Raw genomic sequence first — 17,835 nt, 5'->3', positions numbered from 1 at the left:
GCCTCAGCCTCTCTAGTATCGGGGACTAAAGGTGCGTACCACCACTCCTGGCTAGAGCTCTCATTCTTTACTCCTTTCTCTTTAAGAGAATGAAGGGATAATGACGTAAGCTAGGTATGTTTACAGAACAAAAGAAAAATTATTAAATGCTCCCTTGTTGATATGCTTGAAAAAACTAGTGAACAAGGATCTGACTTATTTTTCTGATGGTGGTGATGTTTACATTAAGTTTTTTTTTTTTTCAGGGGAGTGAGAGGTTACTTAATATTTTCCCAGTGAAAATAAGCATCTTCACAAATCAGATGTGAAGGAGCTGTCATCTATAGTCATATAACAAATGCCGTAGTGATCCATGTGTCCTCATAAATCTCTGTATTCTTCAAGGAAACACAGAGAGTTATGATTTAGCCACATACAAATGCCTTTTTAAATGGTGGATTTTGTGTGCGTGTATATTTTTAAATAATTTGTCAATCCCTTTCATGCTCTATGAACTATGGGTAAATGTGTAATGAGTCTGACTATAGCCCTCTTGAATTTTAATCAGAACTGCCAGGCTGTGCTGCTGCTACTTAACTGATTGATTAAAAAAATTGGGAAACACTGTCTTAATGAAAGAAATAGCTCTTAATCCAACATTAGCTGTATTGATTAGCATGAAAATACAAATCATGCCTTGCTTCATGAAGAAGCAAAAGATAGCTCATATCCTCTCTTTTCCCTGATATTGTTCCTGGCTGCCTTAGAAACAACATATTCAGGGGTGTGTCCTGTAATATATTGCTCAACATAGAATCTGCTGATAGATGAACAAGTGTCGGTAGCCTATGAATCTTCACTTTTTCCATTTGTTCCCAATTATAAAACTTAGTATTACCAGTAAATGCTTTAAAATTCTGTCCTTTTTTAACCTGATTACAGAATTTATACACATCCATGATAGAAAAAATTTAAGAACAAAGAATTAGGAAAACAAGATAAAATAAAAGTCATCTATAATCCTCTTACTCTGAGATAATCAGATTTTAATTTTTTAGTGTGTACTCTGATATATTTACATATTTAAAATTGATGTAATACAACACACACTGATTTTAATATTTTTCATTTAATAAATACTGAGCAGAAAGAGGGATGGTGGGAGGGGGGTGGGGCCTTGGTGTGTGTCACACTTTATGGGGGCAAGACATGATTGCAAGAGGGACTTTACCTAACAATTGCAATCAGTGTAACCTGGCTTATTGTACCCTCAATGAATCCCCAACAATAAAAAAATAAATAAATAAATAAATAAATACAATACTGAAATTTTCTCTAAGTCCTTATATAGTCTTCTAAGAATTATATGTATTTAGTGCTTGCATAATAGTCTATTGAAGGATTTACCACAATACAGGTTATCAAACACCTATAGCTAGATATTTAGGTTGTTTTCTAGGTGCCTTCTTTTCTTAAAACTAAAGCAGCAGTGAAGGTCCCTAATATTAATCTTAATTCTTACATTGCTCAACATAGAGTCTGATGATAGATGGATAAGTGTCAGCAGCCTGTTTATTTCCTATAAGTGAAATGTCTAGGTCAAAGTGTATAAGTACTTTATAGCTTTTAATATATATTAGCAAAATGCCTTCTTAAAAGTTGTCTCAAATGACATCAACACCCGTAGAATAAGAGAAGGCCTATCTTTTCATATATATGGAATATTATCTTCCTTTTCAACTACATTTGCCCAATTTGATGGATGAAAAAAATGATCTCATGTTTTCATTTGCATTTATTTAATTATTTGAGAATAACAGTTGTTCATATATTTGTTGACTGTTTTTATTTTTTCTTGAGGGAATGAACCATTATGGTCCTTGGTCTATTTGGAATGGGAAACATTCATTTTTTATCTTATCCATATATCTGGTTTTCTTCAATTCCCTCTCATATCTCTTACTTTTTAATTTTTTATGATGTTTTAAAATACACTACCATATTATTGAAAGGATTATGTTCTGATAAAGTAGAAAACTATGGTGAGTGTAGGAAGGAGAAACGCCTATTTGATTTGTCCTTTGTTCCTGATCACATTTGAGATTATATGTATTAACTTTTGTTTGGAAAGGTTAAGTGTCTAATCTTGTATCAATACGATAAAAAGAACTTATAGAAAGAGCAATATTCATTCATCCATCTGCACGGCGTCAAATGGCTGATCTGGACTCAGTTTATTGTTGTAGTGTACAGATTATTCTGAAATGGTGTATAAATATTAATATAGTACAATGAAACAGTTCAGCTTTCAACCACAAGAGGGCAATAAAGACCGATTAGTGGTCTGCAATAGGCTACATTTTTTGATTACCAACTGTTACAGTCAAATGGGCACTTAGAAATTACCCACCTAGCCCACACCTCTCTTATTTTATATACAGAAAAAGTAAAGTCTGGAGAGGTTAAACAACTTGTTCAAGATCACAGAGCTGGCTTGAAAGAGAATTGTGTAGTAGACACGTTCAGGTTTACCACATTGTGATTTAGTTAAATTGACACAAACTAAACACATTTTTTTTTTCTGATTTTTAAATTGTTTTACTTTTTTAATTGAGGTTAGATTCACATACGGCATTAATCATTTCAAAGTCTACAATTTGGTTGCATTCAGCGTATTCACAATGTTGTAAAGACATGTTTTAATCTCCTGGATTCAAATCCTGCCACTAAATGAATGTGCTACCTTAGACTAGATAATTTTTGAAACTTGCCACACCTCAGTTTCTTCAGCATGCATAGGGAGAAAATGATATCTTCTACCAGGTCGTTGTTAGGATTACTGGAAACAATATACCTTGCAAGATGCTTGACAAAGAGTAAATGAGAAATAAACTATTTCTGTCTTTTAAGATGTTAATCAGCTACTTCCCATTAGTATTAATGTATATATTTCACACTGAGAATAAAAATAGATGCCAGAATGGTTTTTCCCTTCACACGACTAGTATGGCAATATTTATACTGGATTTTAAGTATGCTGGGAGGTTAAACATTATGTAAAAGAACTTCATTTTAAAAAGGTTCTGGGACACATAGTTGGCAATAGATTTCAGTATTTAATAGATACAAAAAGCCCTCTTTAAAACAAAGCAGTTTCTTAGAAGAATTCTGAAACAAGGAAGGTGGTTACAGTTTAGGCAAGAGGGGCAGAAAGTATGGCAATATGTGTGCCACTTTAGGTCAAATGCTGGAACAAGCTCTAAAGCATTATTCTCCAATCTCCTCTTTTTATAGTTAATAAAACTGAGCAACAGAAAAATTAAACAAATGCCTCAAGGCTCCACAACAGTCAGCATCCAATCAAGCCTGAAAACACTCATCTCCTGCTTCATAGTCTGCTACTGTTCAGCAGTCCTCACCATCTGGGGCCGGGATTTTAACAATGTAGTCTGGAGGATGCAGAGAGATCAGGATAGGGAAGAAATAAACCTGAGAGGTAAAGAAGAGAAAGGTCATATGTAAGCAAAGCAGGGTTTAGGCTTTTTTTTTTTTTTGAGACAGAGTCTCACTTTGTCACCCTCATAGAGTGCGGTGGCATCACAGCTCACAGCAATCTCCAGCTCTTGATCTTAGGTGATTCTCTTGCCTCAGCCTCCTTAGTAGCTGGGACTACAGGCGCCCGCCACAACGCTGAGCTATTTTTTGTGCAGTTTGGCCAAGGCCGGGTTTGAACCCACCACCCTTGGTATATGGGGCCAGCGCCTACTCATTGAGGCACAGGCGCTGCCTGGTTTAGGCTTTAGATGGTAGAATGGGCAGAAGCAAACAGCAACAAGAAGTTCTTGGTTGAGAGAGATGGTAGAAGGGGCAGAAGCAAACAGCAGCAAGTTCTTTGTTGAGAGAAATTTCCTTAGAGTACTTCACCTTATACCCTTGTTATTCCTCCCAAGGAAGTAAGCCTTGGAACTGCTAACAAGGTTTATTGAATAAACAACAGCTACCAAAAATTGTTTAAGTCAGAGCTGTTGGTTTTTGTTAGTGACTCAAGGCTTTAAGTCTTATTAAAAATTACTTAAATTACCACAAAATAGATGTCCCTACTAAGTAGACCAAGGACACAGATATCTGGCAGGGAGGATCTCCAGGATCCTGTTATTCAGTCTCACATTCTCCTTGTTTCTTTTATCTAAAGAAAAAAAAATAAATAACAAAAAGTAGCTATTCCCAATCCACCGTGGAAATTGCTGCTGAGTAAATGGCTATGTAGCAATTACTGGATGCTATGGACTAAATGTTTGTGTCCTCCCAAAATTCATATGTCAAAGTTTAATCCTTCATGTGATGGTATTTGGAGGGAAAGCCTTTCGGAGGGAGAGAAGGCAAGACGAAGCTATAAGGGTCTGGTACTCATGATGGGATTAGTGTTCTGTTAAGACAGAGATAACATCTCACCCAACAGCCTAGACAGAAAGCCCAGGTCTCTTCAATCTCATGACTGGCATTTCTGTGACTGCTCAGGACTGGGCAGTTTCTAAGACTGGGAAGTGGTGGTGGGAACAGACCTTCCAGGTTTGACCAAAGCTTTGGAGAAGGATGACAGCCCAGAGGAATGTTGTGGTCATTCAGTGATCGTGAGTCTCCAGATGTGGCATTAACCATCCCAAATCACTGGGCCTTGGGGACTTCCTCTCATAGCCCCTTTGGGGGAGCCTCCAGCCCTGCCACTGTATCTCTTTCCCCCCTGGTTTCTCTGGCTAGTGGTGGAGGCTACACCTGATAGTTAATTCTCACTCAGGGCTTTGATTAACAAGTTTTGTCATTCCCGGGCAGCAAAGATGAACAATTCAGTGAAGCCCAGGGAATGTTATTCTTTCAGAGAAGAGTCCCTTGAGAGTGGAAGAGGCAGGGATGGCCTGCTTCTGATTATGGGAGGAATAGGCACTGGGGGTTAAGGCAGGAGAAGGAACTAAGGAAGGGCGGGGGGAGGAGGCCATCCAGGGATCACTGACAGTGTTTGCTTTTAGTAAAAAGTTTTAAACAGAAAAATGATCAGACTTGAGGCTAAAAAGGAGACAGGAGCAGAGAAGATTTTTCAATGATTTAGTCATAATGAAAAGAGAAAAGATTGGGCGGCACCTGTGACTCAGGGAGTAAGGCACCAGCCCCATATACCGAGGGTGGCGGGTTCAAACCTGACCTGGCTGAACTGCAAAAAAACAAACAAAAAAAAAAAACAAAAGAAAAAAGAGAGAGATAAGAGAAAAGATTGGTTGACAGGACTATATATGTGACATGAAGGAAGAGTCTAGAATGATTACTTGGTTCCTGAGCACTATCTTCTGAGCAAATCTCATTTGTTCATTTATCTCTTAAAATGTGTCATGTCATATTCTTCTTAGTAAAGTATCCCAAGAATGGAAGAAAAAGTACCCAATGTACACAGCCCTACTATGAAACTAATTTGGGACTCTCACAAGAAAGCTATAACCCAGCTACAACTTAACAATAGGGGGAAGTGGGAAGAGGGGGGTGGGTAGAGGGAGGGGGATCGGTGGGATCACACCTGTGGTGCATCTTACAGGGGTATTTGCGAAACTTGGTAAATGTAGAATGTAAATGTTTTGGCACAGTAACTGAGATAACGCCAGAAAGGCTATGTTAACCACTGTGATAAAAATGTGTCAAATGGTTTATGAAGCGAGTGTATGATGCCCCATGATCATATCAATGTATACAGTTATGATTTAATAAAAAAAAAAAGAAAAAAATATAGCTGAATTAGACAAATGCTCCACAGGGAATTGTGGCCAAAATAAATGATAATAATAAAGAAAAGATAAAGAAAAAAAAAATCCCTATGGGATCATACATCTAAACTTCCATAATCATCTCTTCTGGGACAAAATTAAAAAAATGCTCCATTTGAAAAAAAAAATAATAAATAAAATAAATAAAGAACTGTAGGGGGCAAAAAAAAAGAAATGTGTCATGTCAGATTGCTTGGATCATCAAAGAGTAAAATGAAACTATTAGCTGTTTTCCCACCAGCATGGACTCCAATGACAGTTTATGTCCTGGCACATGAGAGATAGTGAAGGCTTTGGGCCAGGGTGACCTCCCCCAGTATAACTTTTGCTTTACCAAAAACTTCTTTGCTGTAGGATTTTCTCACAATAATCAACTCCTGTTAATTCAACCTAAAATTATATTAGCTTTCTTTGCAATCACACTAAACTTTCTTCCCTTTATTCTTCCGTTATTCCTTTGTTCTCTTTATATTCCCCTTCCTCAAATAGTTACTGAATACTTATCATATGCCATGCACCTGGCTAGGCACAAGGAGCTCATTATTAACTAAACTTCCTAGATGGTTTTCTCGTACCCCCATCTTGTCTTAGTGCAATTAATTTGGAGGAGATAGGGATAGGAGGTTATTACTATATTCAGTGTAAATTTATTTAGTCCTGTTAAAATGTATCTGTGGTCACAATTTCTTAAGATAGTATCTTATCTTAATTCTGGCAGCCGCTATATTTGCTATCACTCTCGATTCTTGACATCTATGTATTTAATATGCTATCTTTTATATCTTTACCTAAGTTATTGATTAAAAATTTGAACAGGATGTGCCCAAGGACAGAGCTCTTTAGATTGACATAAACCCATTATCACTTTTAGGATATAATCGTTCAATTTGTTACAAGCTAACATAACTTGTGACTATATTATCAGAGTCAATCAATGTTTTCCCATCTTATCCTCAAGACTATAGTGAAGAAATGTGGTTAAATCTCTTCCTGAAGTCTAAGTACATTCTTGTAACACTTTGGCATAGATAGGAACTGAGCAACCCTCAAGAATCTATTCCATAAATGAACCTAACAATAAGAGCCCCAAAATACATGGCATAAAAAAACTGACAAAATTTAAGGGAGAAATAAACAATTTCGTAATAGTGTTTGAAGACTTCAATATCTGAGTTGAAATAATGGATAGAACAACTAGACAAATGATCAAAAAGGAAATAAAAGGCTTGAATAATACTATATTCCAACTAGACCTTACAAGTACCTATAGAAAACACCCTAAAACAGCAGTATACATATTCTTCTCCAGTGTGCAAAGAACATTCTCTAGGATAGATCATATTATGCCATAACACAAGTCTCAGTAAATTTAAAAAGACTTAAATTATACAAGGACTATTCTCTGATCATGGTAGAATAAAATTAGAAATCAATAACCGAAGGAAATTTGGGAAATTCACAAATATATGAAAGTTAAACAATACCCACCTAAATTAACCAATAGAAAAAAAAAGAAAAATCATGAAGAAAATTGTAAAATATTTTGAGATGATAAAAAAATGAAATTAAAACATGACTAAATTTATAGAATGCAGAAAGAGCAGTACTTAGGGGGAAGTTTATACCATAACTGTAAAGAGCTCTATTTAAAAAGAAGATAGATCTCGTGGGTGGTGCCTGTGGCTCAAAGGAGTAGGGTGCTGGCCCTATATGCCAGAGGTGGCAGGTTCAAGCCCAGCTCCAGCCAAAAACTGCAAAAAAAAAAAAAAAGAAGAAGAAGAAGAAGATAGATCTCAAATCAATAACCTGACTTTTCATCTTAAGAAACTAGAAGAGTAAACTAGACTCCAAGCAAGCAGAAAGAAGAAAATAACAAAGATTAAAGTGTAAACAAATGAAATAGAGAATAGAAAAACAATAGAGAAAATAAGCAAAACCAACAGTTTGTTCTTAGAAAAGATCAATAAAATTGGCCAACCTTTACCTAGATCTACCAAGAAAATAGAGAAGAGTTGACTTGCAAAAATCAGTAAGGAAAGGTCACTTTACAGAATTTTTTTAAATTATAGCAAACACTATGAACAACTCTACATAAACAAATTAGATAATTTAGATGAGATAGACACATTTCTCAAAAGCCACACACTGCAAAAACTGGCTCAAGAAGAAATAGAAAATCTTAGAGATTAAGTTAGTAATCAAAAAACTTCATGCAAAGAAAAGCCCAGGACCAGAGGGCTTCACTAGCAATTTCACAGGCTTTTAAAGAAAAGATTAACATCAATCCTTCACAAATTTTCCCCAAAATAGAGAGAACACTTCCCAACTCATTCTATGAGGCTAGTACTACCCTGATACCAATGCTAGTAGATAAAGACAAAATAAGAAAAGAAAAATACAGACCAATAACATTCATAAATATAGACACAATAAAATAGCAAAGTGAGTCAGGCAACATAAGAAAAAGATCATACACCATGACCAACTAGGACTTATCCCAGAAATGCAAGGCTAGTTTACATATGAAAATCAATCAATTTAATAGATCATATTAGTAGAATAAAGAAAAATAACCATAAATGACAAAATAGAACAGCCTTTCATGCTGAAAACATTCAACAAACTGGGAATACAGAGAAATTCCTTGACCTGATAAAAGGCACTTATGAAAAACCATTAGTTAATATCAGACTTAATGGGGAAAGTCTGAAAGCTTTCTCCCTCCAATGAGGAAAAAGACAAGATGTCCATTCTTTCTGCTTCTATTTAACATTGTAATGACAGTTCTAATCAGGTCAATTAGGCAAGAGCAATAAACAAAAAGTAACCAAGTTGGAAAGGAAAATATAAAATTATATCTATAAACAAATGATGTAACAGTATATGTGAAAAATGGTAAAGAAACCTGTTGCTCACTTATAGAGGAGGTTATTTGCTATTTTCTTATTGTTTAAATTAAGTTCTCTGTATATTCTAGTTATCAGCCTTTGTCAGATTCATAACTTCTCCAAAGATGACAGACAAATGACCAACAAACACGTGAAAAAATGCTCATCATCTTTAATCATCAGAGAAATGCAAATCAAATCCACTCTGAGATATCGCCTAACTCCATTAAGATTAGCCCACATGACAAAGTCCCAAAACTGCAGATGCTGCTGTGGATGTGGAGAGAAGGGAAGGCTTCTACACTTCTGGTGAGATTGAAAACTAATACAACCTTTACCAAAAGAAGTATGGAGAATCCTCAAAGAACTAAAGATTGACCTTCCATTTGACCCTGCAATTGTATTAGTAGATATATACCCAGAAGAATAAAAATTATTTGACCACAAAGACATTTGTACCAGAATGTTTATAGCTCAATTCATAATTGCCAAGTCATGGAAGCAACCCAAATGCCCATCAACCCATGAATGGATCAACAAATTGTGGTATATGTATACCATGGACTACTATTCAGCCATAAAAAAAGATGGAGACCTTACATCTTTTATGTTTACCTGGATGGAGCTGAAACATATTTTTCTTAGTAAAATATTGCAAGAATGGAAAAACAAACATCAATGTACTCATACTAATATGAAACCCATATATAAACAATTACATGCTCTTTTGAACAATAAAACACAAATATAGTCTAGTATGGGGGCAGAGGGAGGAGGAAGGAGGGGACATTTGGCAGGATCTCACCTAATAGGCACAATGCATTGGGTGTATACCACACCCTCTGAGTGAGGGGTATTTTTACAACTGGAACTTTACCTTATTAGTGAGAACAATGTATCTAAAAATTTGTACCCTCATATTTATTTGAAATAAAAATTTTTAATTTAAAAAAATTAAAATTGTTTATGGGTCTGGGTAATAGCATCTGCCAATTTTCTAGGTGAATAAAGTATTATTTTAAAAAGAAAAAATAAATATCAATGTTCAGCAAAAAAAAAAAAATTCTAAAAAAACCATGGAAAACTATTAGAGCTAATAAATGAGTTTGGCAAAGTCGCAAGATACAAAAATTAGTCATATTTTTACACACTAGCAATGAACATTACAAAAAGGTAATTAGGAAGACTTTTGTTCATAATAGCATCAAAAATAACAAAATACTCAGTAATAAATTTAACAAACAAGTGCAAGACACTGAAAACTAAAAAACCTCATTGAAAGCAATTAAAGAGGCAAGGTTCAGTGGCTCGTGCCTTGTAATTCTAGCACTGCAGGAGGCCAAGGCAGGTGGATTGCTTCAGCTCAAGAATTTGAGACCAGCCCAACTCTGACTCTACTAAAAATAGAAAAACTAGCCAGGCACAGTGGCAGGTGCCTATAGTCCCTCCCAGCTACTTGGAAGGCTGAGGCAAGAGGATCACTTAAGCCCGAGTTTGAAGTTTCTATAAGCCATGATGATGCCACCATACTCTACCCAGGGCAGTGGAGTGAGATGCTGTCTATAAAAAAAAGAAAACAAAAGAAAAGAAGTTAAAGAAGACCTAAATAAATACAAAGACATCCTGTGTTCATTAATTGGAAAACTCAATATTGTTAAGATGGCAATACTCCCCAAATTAATCTACATAATCAATATTTCCTGGAAAAATCCCGGCCAGTTGTTTTTGCAAAAACTGACAAGTTGATGTTGAAATTGATATGGAAATGCAAAGAATTTAGAATAGCTAATGCAAATTTGGAAAAGAACAACTTAGAGGACACACTTCTCAATTTCAAAAATTACTACAAAGTAATATTAATCAAGACAGTGTATTCCAGATGTGGTGGTAGCTCACACCTATAATCCCAGCACTTTGGGAGTCCAAGAAAGGAGAATCACTTGAGCCCAGGAGTTCAAGACCAGCCTGGACAACATAGTTAGACTCAGTCTATAAAAAATAAATTTAGGCCAGGCATGGTGGTGCATGCCTGTAGTCCCAGCTACTTGGGAGGCTGAGGTAAGAGGATTCCTTGAGCCCAAGATTTTGAGGTAGCTAGGAGCTATGATGATGTCTTGGCACTCTACCCAGGGTGACAAAGTGAGATGCTATCTCAAAAAAAAAAAAATGAAAACTGTGAAAAAAAATAAAAATTAGCTGAGCATGTTGGCACATGCTTATAGTACTATAGTCCCACGTACTCAGGAGGCTGAGGTAGGAAGATCATTTGATTCCAAAAGTTCAAGGTTGCAATGAGCTGTGATTGTGCCACTGCACTGCCCTCCAGCCTGGGTGACAAAGACAGACCCTGTCTCTAGGGAGAAAGAGAGAGAGAGATAGTATAGTGATGACATAACAATAGACCTTTAAATAAATCAAATAAAATTTAGAGCCCAGAAATAAACCTTTACATTTATGGTCAATTTATTTTCAACAATGGTGTCAGGATAATTCAATAAGGAAAGAATAATCTTTATAGCAAACAGTGCTGGCATACCTGGATATCCACATGGAAACAAGTGAAATTGGATCCCTGCCTCATACTGTATATTCCAGATGGATCACAAACCTAAATGTAAAAGTTAAACTATAAAACTCTTAGAAGAAAACTTAAGTGAAAATCTGTGTAGCCTTGGATTAGGTAATTGTTTCTTAGATATGATAGCAAAAATAAGAACAATAAAATTGGACCATCAAAATTATAGTTTTTTGCTTCAAAGCCACCATCAAGAAAGTAAAAAGATAACTCACAGAATGGGAGAAAATATTTGTAAATCAAGTATCTGAGAAAGGACTGTAAAGCACTCTTACAACTCAATAATAGACAAATAACCCAATTTGGGCAAAATATCTGAATGGACATTTCTCTAAAGATACACAAATGGCCAATAAGCACATGAAAAGATACTCAACATCATTCATCATCAAAAAAATGTAAATCAAAACCATAGTGAGATATTACTTCATACCCACTAAGATAGCTATAATCAAAAAGTCAGATAATAACAAGTGTTAACGAGAATGTGGAGAAATTAGAACTTTCAAACATTGCTATTGGGAATGTAAAATTTGCAGCCACTGTGGAAAACAGCCTGACAGTTCCTCAGAAAGTTAAACATAGAATTGTCCTATGTCTCAGCAATTCTTCTAGGTATATAGCCAAGAGAATTGAAAACATATGTTCTTACAAAAACTTGTACAGTAATGTTTCTTTGCAACACTATTTATAATACCAAAGAAGTGGGAAAACCCCAAATATGCTAACTGAAGAATAACTAAACAAAATGTGGCATATTTATACAACAGAATATAAATTGTTCAGTGATTAAAATTTATATTATTTGGCAATAAAAGGAAACAAAATACTGATATATGCTACAACATGGATGAACCTCAAAAATACTATGCTAAGAGAAAGAAGGCAGTCATAAAGGACCACATAGTATTTGATGCCATTTATATAAACTGCCCAGAATAGATAGATCCACAGAGACATTAATGATTACCTGAAGCTAGGAGGGTGAGGGTGAGAGAATGGGGAGTGACTGCTAATGGCTATGGAGTTTTCATTTTGGGGTAATGAAAATATACTAAAATTAGTTGTTATGATGGTTGGACAACTCTTTGAGCATACTAAAACCCCACTTTAAGTGGGTCAATTGTTCATGAATTATAGCCCCATAAAGTTGTTTAAAAGTAACCTATCACACACTGAAAACCTATAGTATGAGTTTATTTTCACATCTTTAAGTGCGAATAAAAGTAGAGGCAAAGAATAACCTAGCTTGTTTCCTAGTAAAGCCAAGGCTACATCAAGGTTCACTCCTACATGGCCACTTCCTAGATTACAGTCCTGCTTACCCTTGAGATGTATTAGGGACTTTGTATATCCAACCAGAAAAGATAATGAGTTCACTCAAGAGCAAAGGATGCCATTTCAGGGAAACTGCTTAATTTGGACCTCAAATGGCTGAGAATTGAGTTGATCCTATTCCTGAATTCTTAGTAAATTGTCTTCATCATTTGGGGCAAGACTCTTCTCACTCCCCTGTTTTTTCTTCTCCTATGATCTCTACTCCCATTTCCCTATCCCACCCAGGCACTCACTTTGATGTATTAAATAAAAACTTTGAACTTGCTGGTATCCCTGTATGTTGTCTGCTGGTATTATGTAGCATGTAATTTTTAGCTATTTGGTTTTTGATAAAATTTGTTCTACATTTAAAGATACATAACTTGTGCAGTGGCATTTATGCTACAGGTATCTTCCTCATGGTGGAGACTGAGTGTTCCAAATTCTGATTAGGTTTTGGCCCTCAGCATTCTGTTCTCATTAATCTCATTTTGTCCTTGATATGCCCCCCTCCAAGGACAAAGGAAAGTTTTGTTAGAAAAAATGTTTTGTTTCATTTTAAAGTCCTGCTTCCCTATGATACGATGTTTCCCTATGCTGAGAGGGTCACAGAGGAGTGGTTAAGTGCAGAGACTGGAATCTGACTTATGTAGGTTTATCATTTTCTTTTTTTAAGACAGGGTCTTGCTCTGTTGCCTGGGCTAGAATGCAATAGCATCATCATAGCTCACTGCAGCCTCAAACCCCTGGGTTCAAGCAATCTCCCTGCCTCATCTTCCTACGTAGCTAGGACTATAGGTACCATGCCCAGCCATTAAATGAATACATAAATAATTTTTATTTTAGAGATAGGATCTTGCTATGTTGCCCAGGCTGGTCTCAAACTTCTACCCTCAAGAGATCATCCTACCTTGGCTTCCAAATGTGCTGGGAATGCAGGCATAAGCAACTGAGCCTGGCCATGACTACCTAGGTTTAAATTATAGCTCTACCACCTGTGAGCTTATAACTTTGGGCAATGCACTTAATCTACCTGTGCCTTAGTTTCTTCATCTTTATAATTGAAATGATGATAATAATAGTATTAACCTCTGAGTTGTTATGAGGTTTTGTGAGTTAATATTTACAAAGTATTAAGAATAATGCTGGGGGCGGTGCCTGTGGCTCAGTGAGCAGGGCCCCTGCCCCATATACCGAGGGTGGCGGGTTCAAACCCAGCCCCTGCCAAACTGCAACAAAAAAAATAGCCGGGCGTTGTGGCCGGCACCTGTAGTCCCAGCTACTCGGGAGGCTGAGGCAGGAGAATCTCCTAAGCCCAGGAGTTGGAGGTTGCTGTGAGCTGTGTGACGCCACGGTACTCTACCGAGGGCAATAAAGTGAAACTCTGTCTCTACCAAAAAAAAAAAAAGAATAATGCTGGTACATAGTCGAAATCTTGTATGTGCTTGCCATTATACTATTTCCAAGATGTCAGTAATATCTTACACTGATGAAAGAGTAATTTATTTATACCCAGTAAGGAAACAGAATGCAGAAGCTGGGCCCAACAGAAAACAAATCTTCTATAGAGTTTCAGGAAGGTTGGTAGTAGTGGTCATTTGGAGCCCTGTCGCTGCTTGGCAGGAACAGGGTACCCGCAAAGGTGGTGGGATCAACTGGTAAGTCTGAGCAATACCCCTAGGAGGGGACTGGAGCAATAAGCAATTGCTGTAGTGATTTGAAATGTTGACAGTCCTACTATAAATGGTACAGGTGGGTACTCAGACTGGGAGAATGAGGTGCTGGAACACTATGGAGGAGGGGTCATGTGTATCAGCAATAATATTAAAACCTAATCCTGGGAACATCATTGTACTTAACTACAAGCCCTGGAAGACAAAGATGGAGAGAACGAGGCAGAGCCTACAATGGATCCATGCTTTTGGTAACCTCATTTTTTTTTTGAGGGGGGGACAGAGTCTCACTATGTCACCCTCGGTAGAGTTCCATGGCATCACAACTCACAGCAACCTCAAACTCCTGGGCTTAAGCAATTCTCTTGCCTCAGCCTCCCTGGAACTACAGGTGCCTGCCACAACACCTGGCTATTTTTTGTTGCAGTTGTCATTGTTGTTTACCTGGCCCAGGCTGGGTTTAAACCCGCCAGCCTTGGTGTATATGGCTGGCATCATAACCACTGTGTTATGGGCGCCGAGCTTTGGTAACCTCATTTTAAATCAATAATCCTCAAATAATTTAGAGTTAAAAAATATCACTTTTTTTTTTTTTTTTTTGAAACAGGGTCTCACTCTTTCCCAGGCTACAGTGTCATGGCATCAGCCTAGCTCATAGCAACCTCAAACTCTTTAGTTCAAGCGATCTTCCAGCCTCAACCTCTGGAGTAGCTGGGACTACAAGTATCCACCACAACTCCCAGCTAATTTTTCTATGTTTAGCAGAGACAGGATCTCACTCTTGCTCAGGCTGGTCTGGAACTCCTGAGCTCAAAGGATCCTCCTGCTTCAGCCTCCCAGAGTGCTAGAATTATAGGTGTGAGTCACAACATCCAGACCTATCACTTCTCTTATTCTAGTTTATCTCCTTCTCTTTTCCTAAAACTATATGCCATGGACTTCTAAAAATTGAATTGCATTAAAATCTTATTTGTATCATTTTCCTGATACTCCTTGACACAACTGGAGATACCCCAAGATACTGAAAACAGTGCTGGGAATTGGCTGCCTTAGGTTTTACTGTGGGAAGGAGGTAAAGAAAATTATTGAGGGGCGGCGCCTGTGACTCAAGGAGTAGGGCGCCAGTCCCATATGCCGGAGGTGGCGGGTTCAAACCCAGCCCCGGCCGAAAAAAAAGGTTAAAAAAAAAAAAGAAAATTATTGAAAATCTTTCTTACCTGTGAAAGTAAAAGTTTTGAACATGAAGCCATTTAAAGTCAAATTTCTACCTATTTTCGGAATTATTTTTCTCTTCCACACTGATGTATTTTTTTTTTTATTGTTGGGGATTCATTGAGGGTACAATAAGCCAGGTTACACTGATTGCAATTGTTAGGTAAAGTCCCTCTTGCAATCATGTCTTGCCCCCATAAAGTGTGACACACACCAAGGCACCACCCCCCTCCCAACACACTGATGTATTAAAATGGGCAGAGCCTGGAGTTGTTATTAGGGCTGGAATATCACATGTGCCCAGTTCTTGTTGAAAGAAATTGTTATTTCACCATATTTGAATCCATCTATTAACTTACTGACAAAACCACATCTATGCCCAGTGTTTCAAAGGTTTCTGAATTCTAGTATTTGAAATGGGGGTTAAAGAAGAACAAACCTGAAGTGTCTTCTTTGTTCTTTTGATTCTGACCACCCTGAGCACTTCCACAGAAATGAAAGAAGAAAAAGAAATAAAAAGATTCCAACAAAGGAAGAAATTGTTTTGGAACCTCTTTCTGGTTTCAATAACTCAGAAACAGATTAAACTACTAAAGCTATTAATGTGTTCCTCCCCCAAAACAATCAAAGACACAATATTAGTAACTACAATGATAGTCTCCTTTACTCCGGTACTCAAATAAAGCACAACTATTTTTGATTCTGGGACCGAAAGAGAAATCTCTTTCCCCTGTAGCCTTCTGGATAAATATAATATAATGAATGACATCCACAAAATATGCCCATAGTAAACATAGCCACTGTTGCGTAGGATTGCTTTTATTGAAATGTCCCTTACTACAGGCCACTAACATCACAAAACAGAACAAGTCAGTAAAAATAATTTCAAGAGAGCCACTATGAAGTTATTCAAGTACTATATTACTACCTATCTGTTTTAAATCAGGAAGCTGTTTTAGATTCTAAAATGGGACAATCCTCAAGCTTTTTTCCTCTATCCTCTCTCATGGGTGGGGTAGAAAATGGAGACATTATTCCGGGCGTAGTGACTCGCGCCTGTATTCCTAGCCCTCTTGGAGGCTGAGGTGGGTGGATTGCCTGAGCTCAGGAGACCAAGACCAGCCTGAGCAAGAGTAAGACCACATCTCTAAATAGTGTTTGTGGTCGCAGCTACTCAAGAGGCTGAGGCAAGAAGATTACTTAAGCCCAAGGTTGTTGTGAGCTATGACACCATGGCACTCTACCCAGGGTGACAAAGTGAGACTCTGTCTTCAAAAAAAAGGAAGAAGAAAAGAAAATGGAGACATTTCTGCAAGGAGTCCCAATATCTATCTGAATACCAAGGATTGTCAGTAAAGTGAATGAATGATACATTGTTGTGTGTGGCCATCAATAAAATACAAGTTCATGTTAAAGTGTGACTTAATATTGATCATAACTGGCTCAGCGCCTGTAGCTCAAGCTGCTAAGGTGCCAACCACATACACCAGAGCTGGCAGGTTCGAATTCAGCCCAGGCATTGTGGCAGGCACCTGTAGTCCCAGTTACTTGGGAGGCTGAGGCAAGAGGATAGCTTAAGCCCAAGAGTTTGAGGTTGCTGTGAGTAGTGAAGCCACGGCACTCTACCCAGGGCAACAGCTTTAGACTCTGTGTCAAAATAAATAAATAAATAAAAATATTAATCATAACTGAAGCTGAGTAATGGTTGCATGAGATTAATTGTATGATTATCTTTACTTTTGTGTATGTTTGAAATTTTCTCTAAGAAGTTTTAAAAGAGTGTTACTGAATTAGTGGTAGCTTGTAAATGTTTTCTCAACCAATGGATAATAAAAATATAACCACTGTTATGGTGGAGGCCCTAGAAAACTTACCACCTTAGAAAGAGATTTTCATTCTCAAAATGATTTAGAAAAACTGCTACACAGTATGGTTTCTAATATGGGATATGTGCTGTCTGTGGGGATTGCAACATGATTCATTAGAACCAGTATTTACATTAATTTTTAATCTTAAAATAACAAAAATTGTTTTATTATTTATTAGTACCTAATATGAATATTGAGTCTGGTGTTATTTGTCAAGAAAATATGTCTTTCAATAATAAGTGAGAAAGTGTCTTTCAAAAGAAATATGCCACGGAAAGAACATTTTATAACAAATAAACCTGAAATGTTTTTATTATCTTGTGACTTTATTACTAAAAACTGTGTGTGTAGCCTATTTATATAGTTGCAAAAAATAAAAACAAGACATTTTTAACTTGCCTAAAATGGTCTACTACGATAATTTGAACTCATTTGTAAAACATATTTTAGTTTGCAAGAGCCACAGATTGATGTCAGGAAGAATGGAAATTTATTAGAATAGCCAAATTTCAACAG

The 17,835-nt window shown here is 36.9% G+C and overlaps 1 protein-coding gene across 2 annotated transcripts in view; it reads right to left on the bottom strand.

Moving 5' to 3' along the window:
* Window positions 1-2,373: 2,373 nt before the first annotated feature.
* Window positions 2,374-17,835, bottom strand: part of PLP1 (proteolipid protein 1) — a 37,153-nt gene continuing 21,691 nt past the window's right edge. The window contains exon 7 of one of the 2 annotated variants that reach the window (XM_053581241.1): window positions 2,374-3,468. In XM_053581241.1, coding sequence (XP_053437216.1) covers window positions 3,385-3,468 — 84 coding nt within the window. In that variant the 3' untranslated portion in view covers window positions 2,374-3,384. The remainder of the gene's footprint in view (window positions 3,469-17,835) is intronic. The other variant, XM_053581239.1, reaches the window with a different exon arrangement.

The sequence above is a fragment of the Nycticebus coucang genome, chromosome X (assembly GCF_027406575.1).
Source record: "Nycticebus coucang isolate mNycCou1 chromosome X, mNycCou1.pri, whole genome shotgun sequence".
NCBI classification, from domain to species: Eukaryota; Metazoa; Chordata; class Mammalia; order Primates; family Lorisidae; genus Nycticebus; species Nycticebus coucang.
This window is presented reverse-complemented; position numbering and strand designations above follow the sequence as displayed.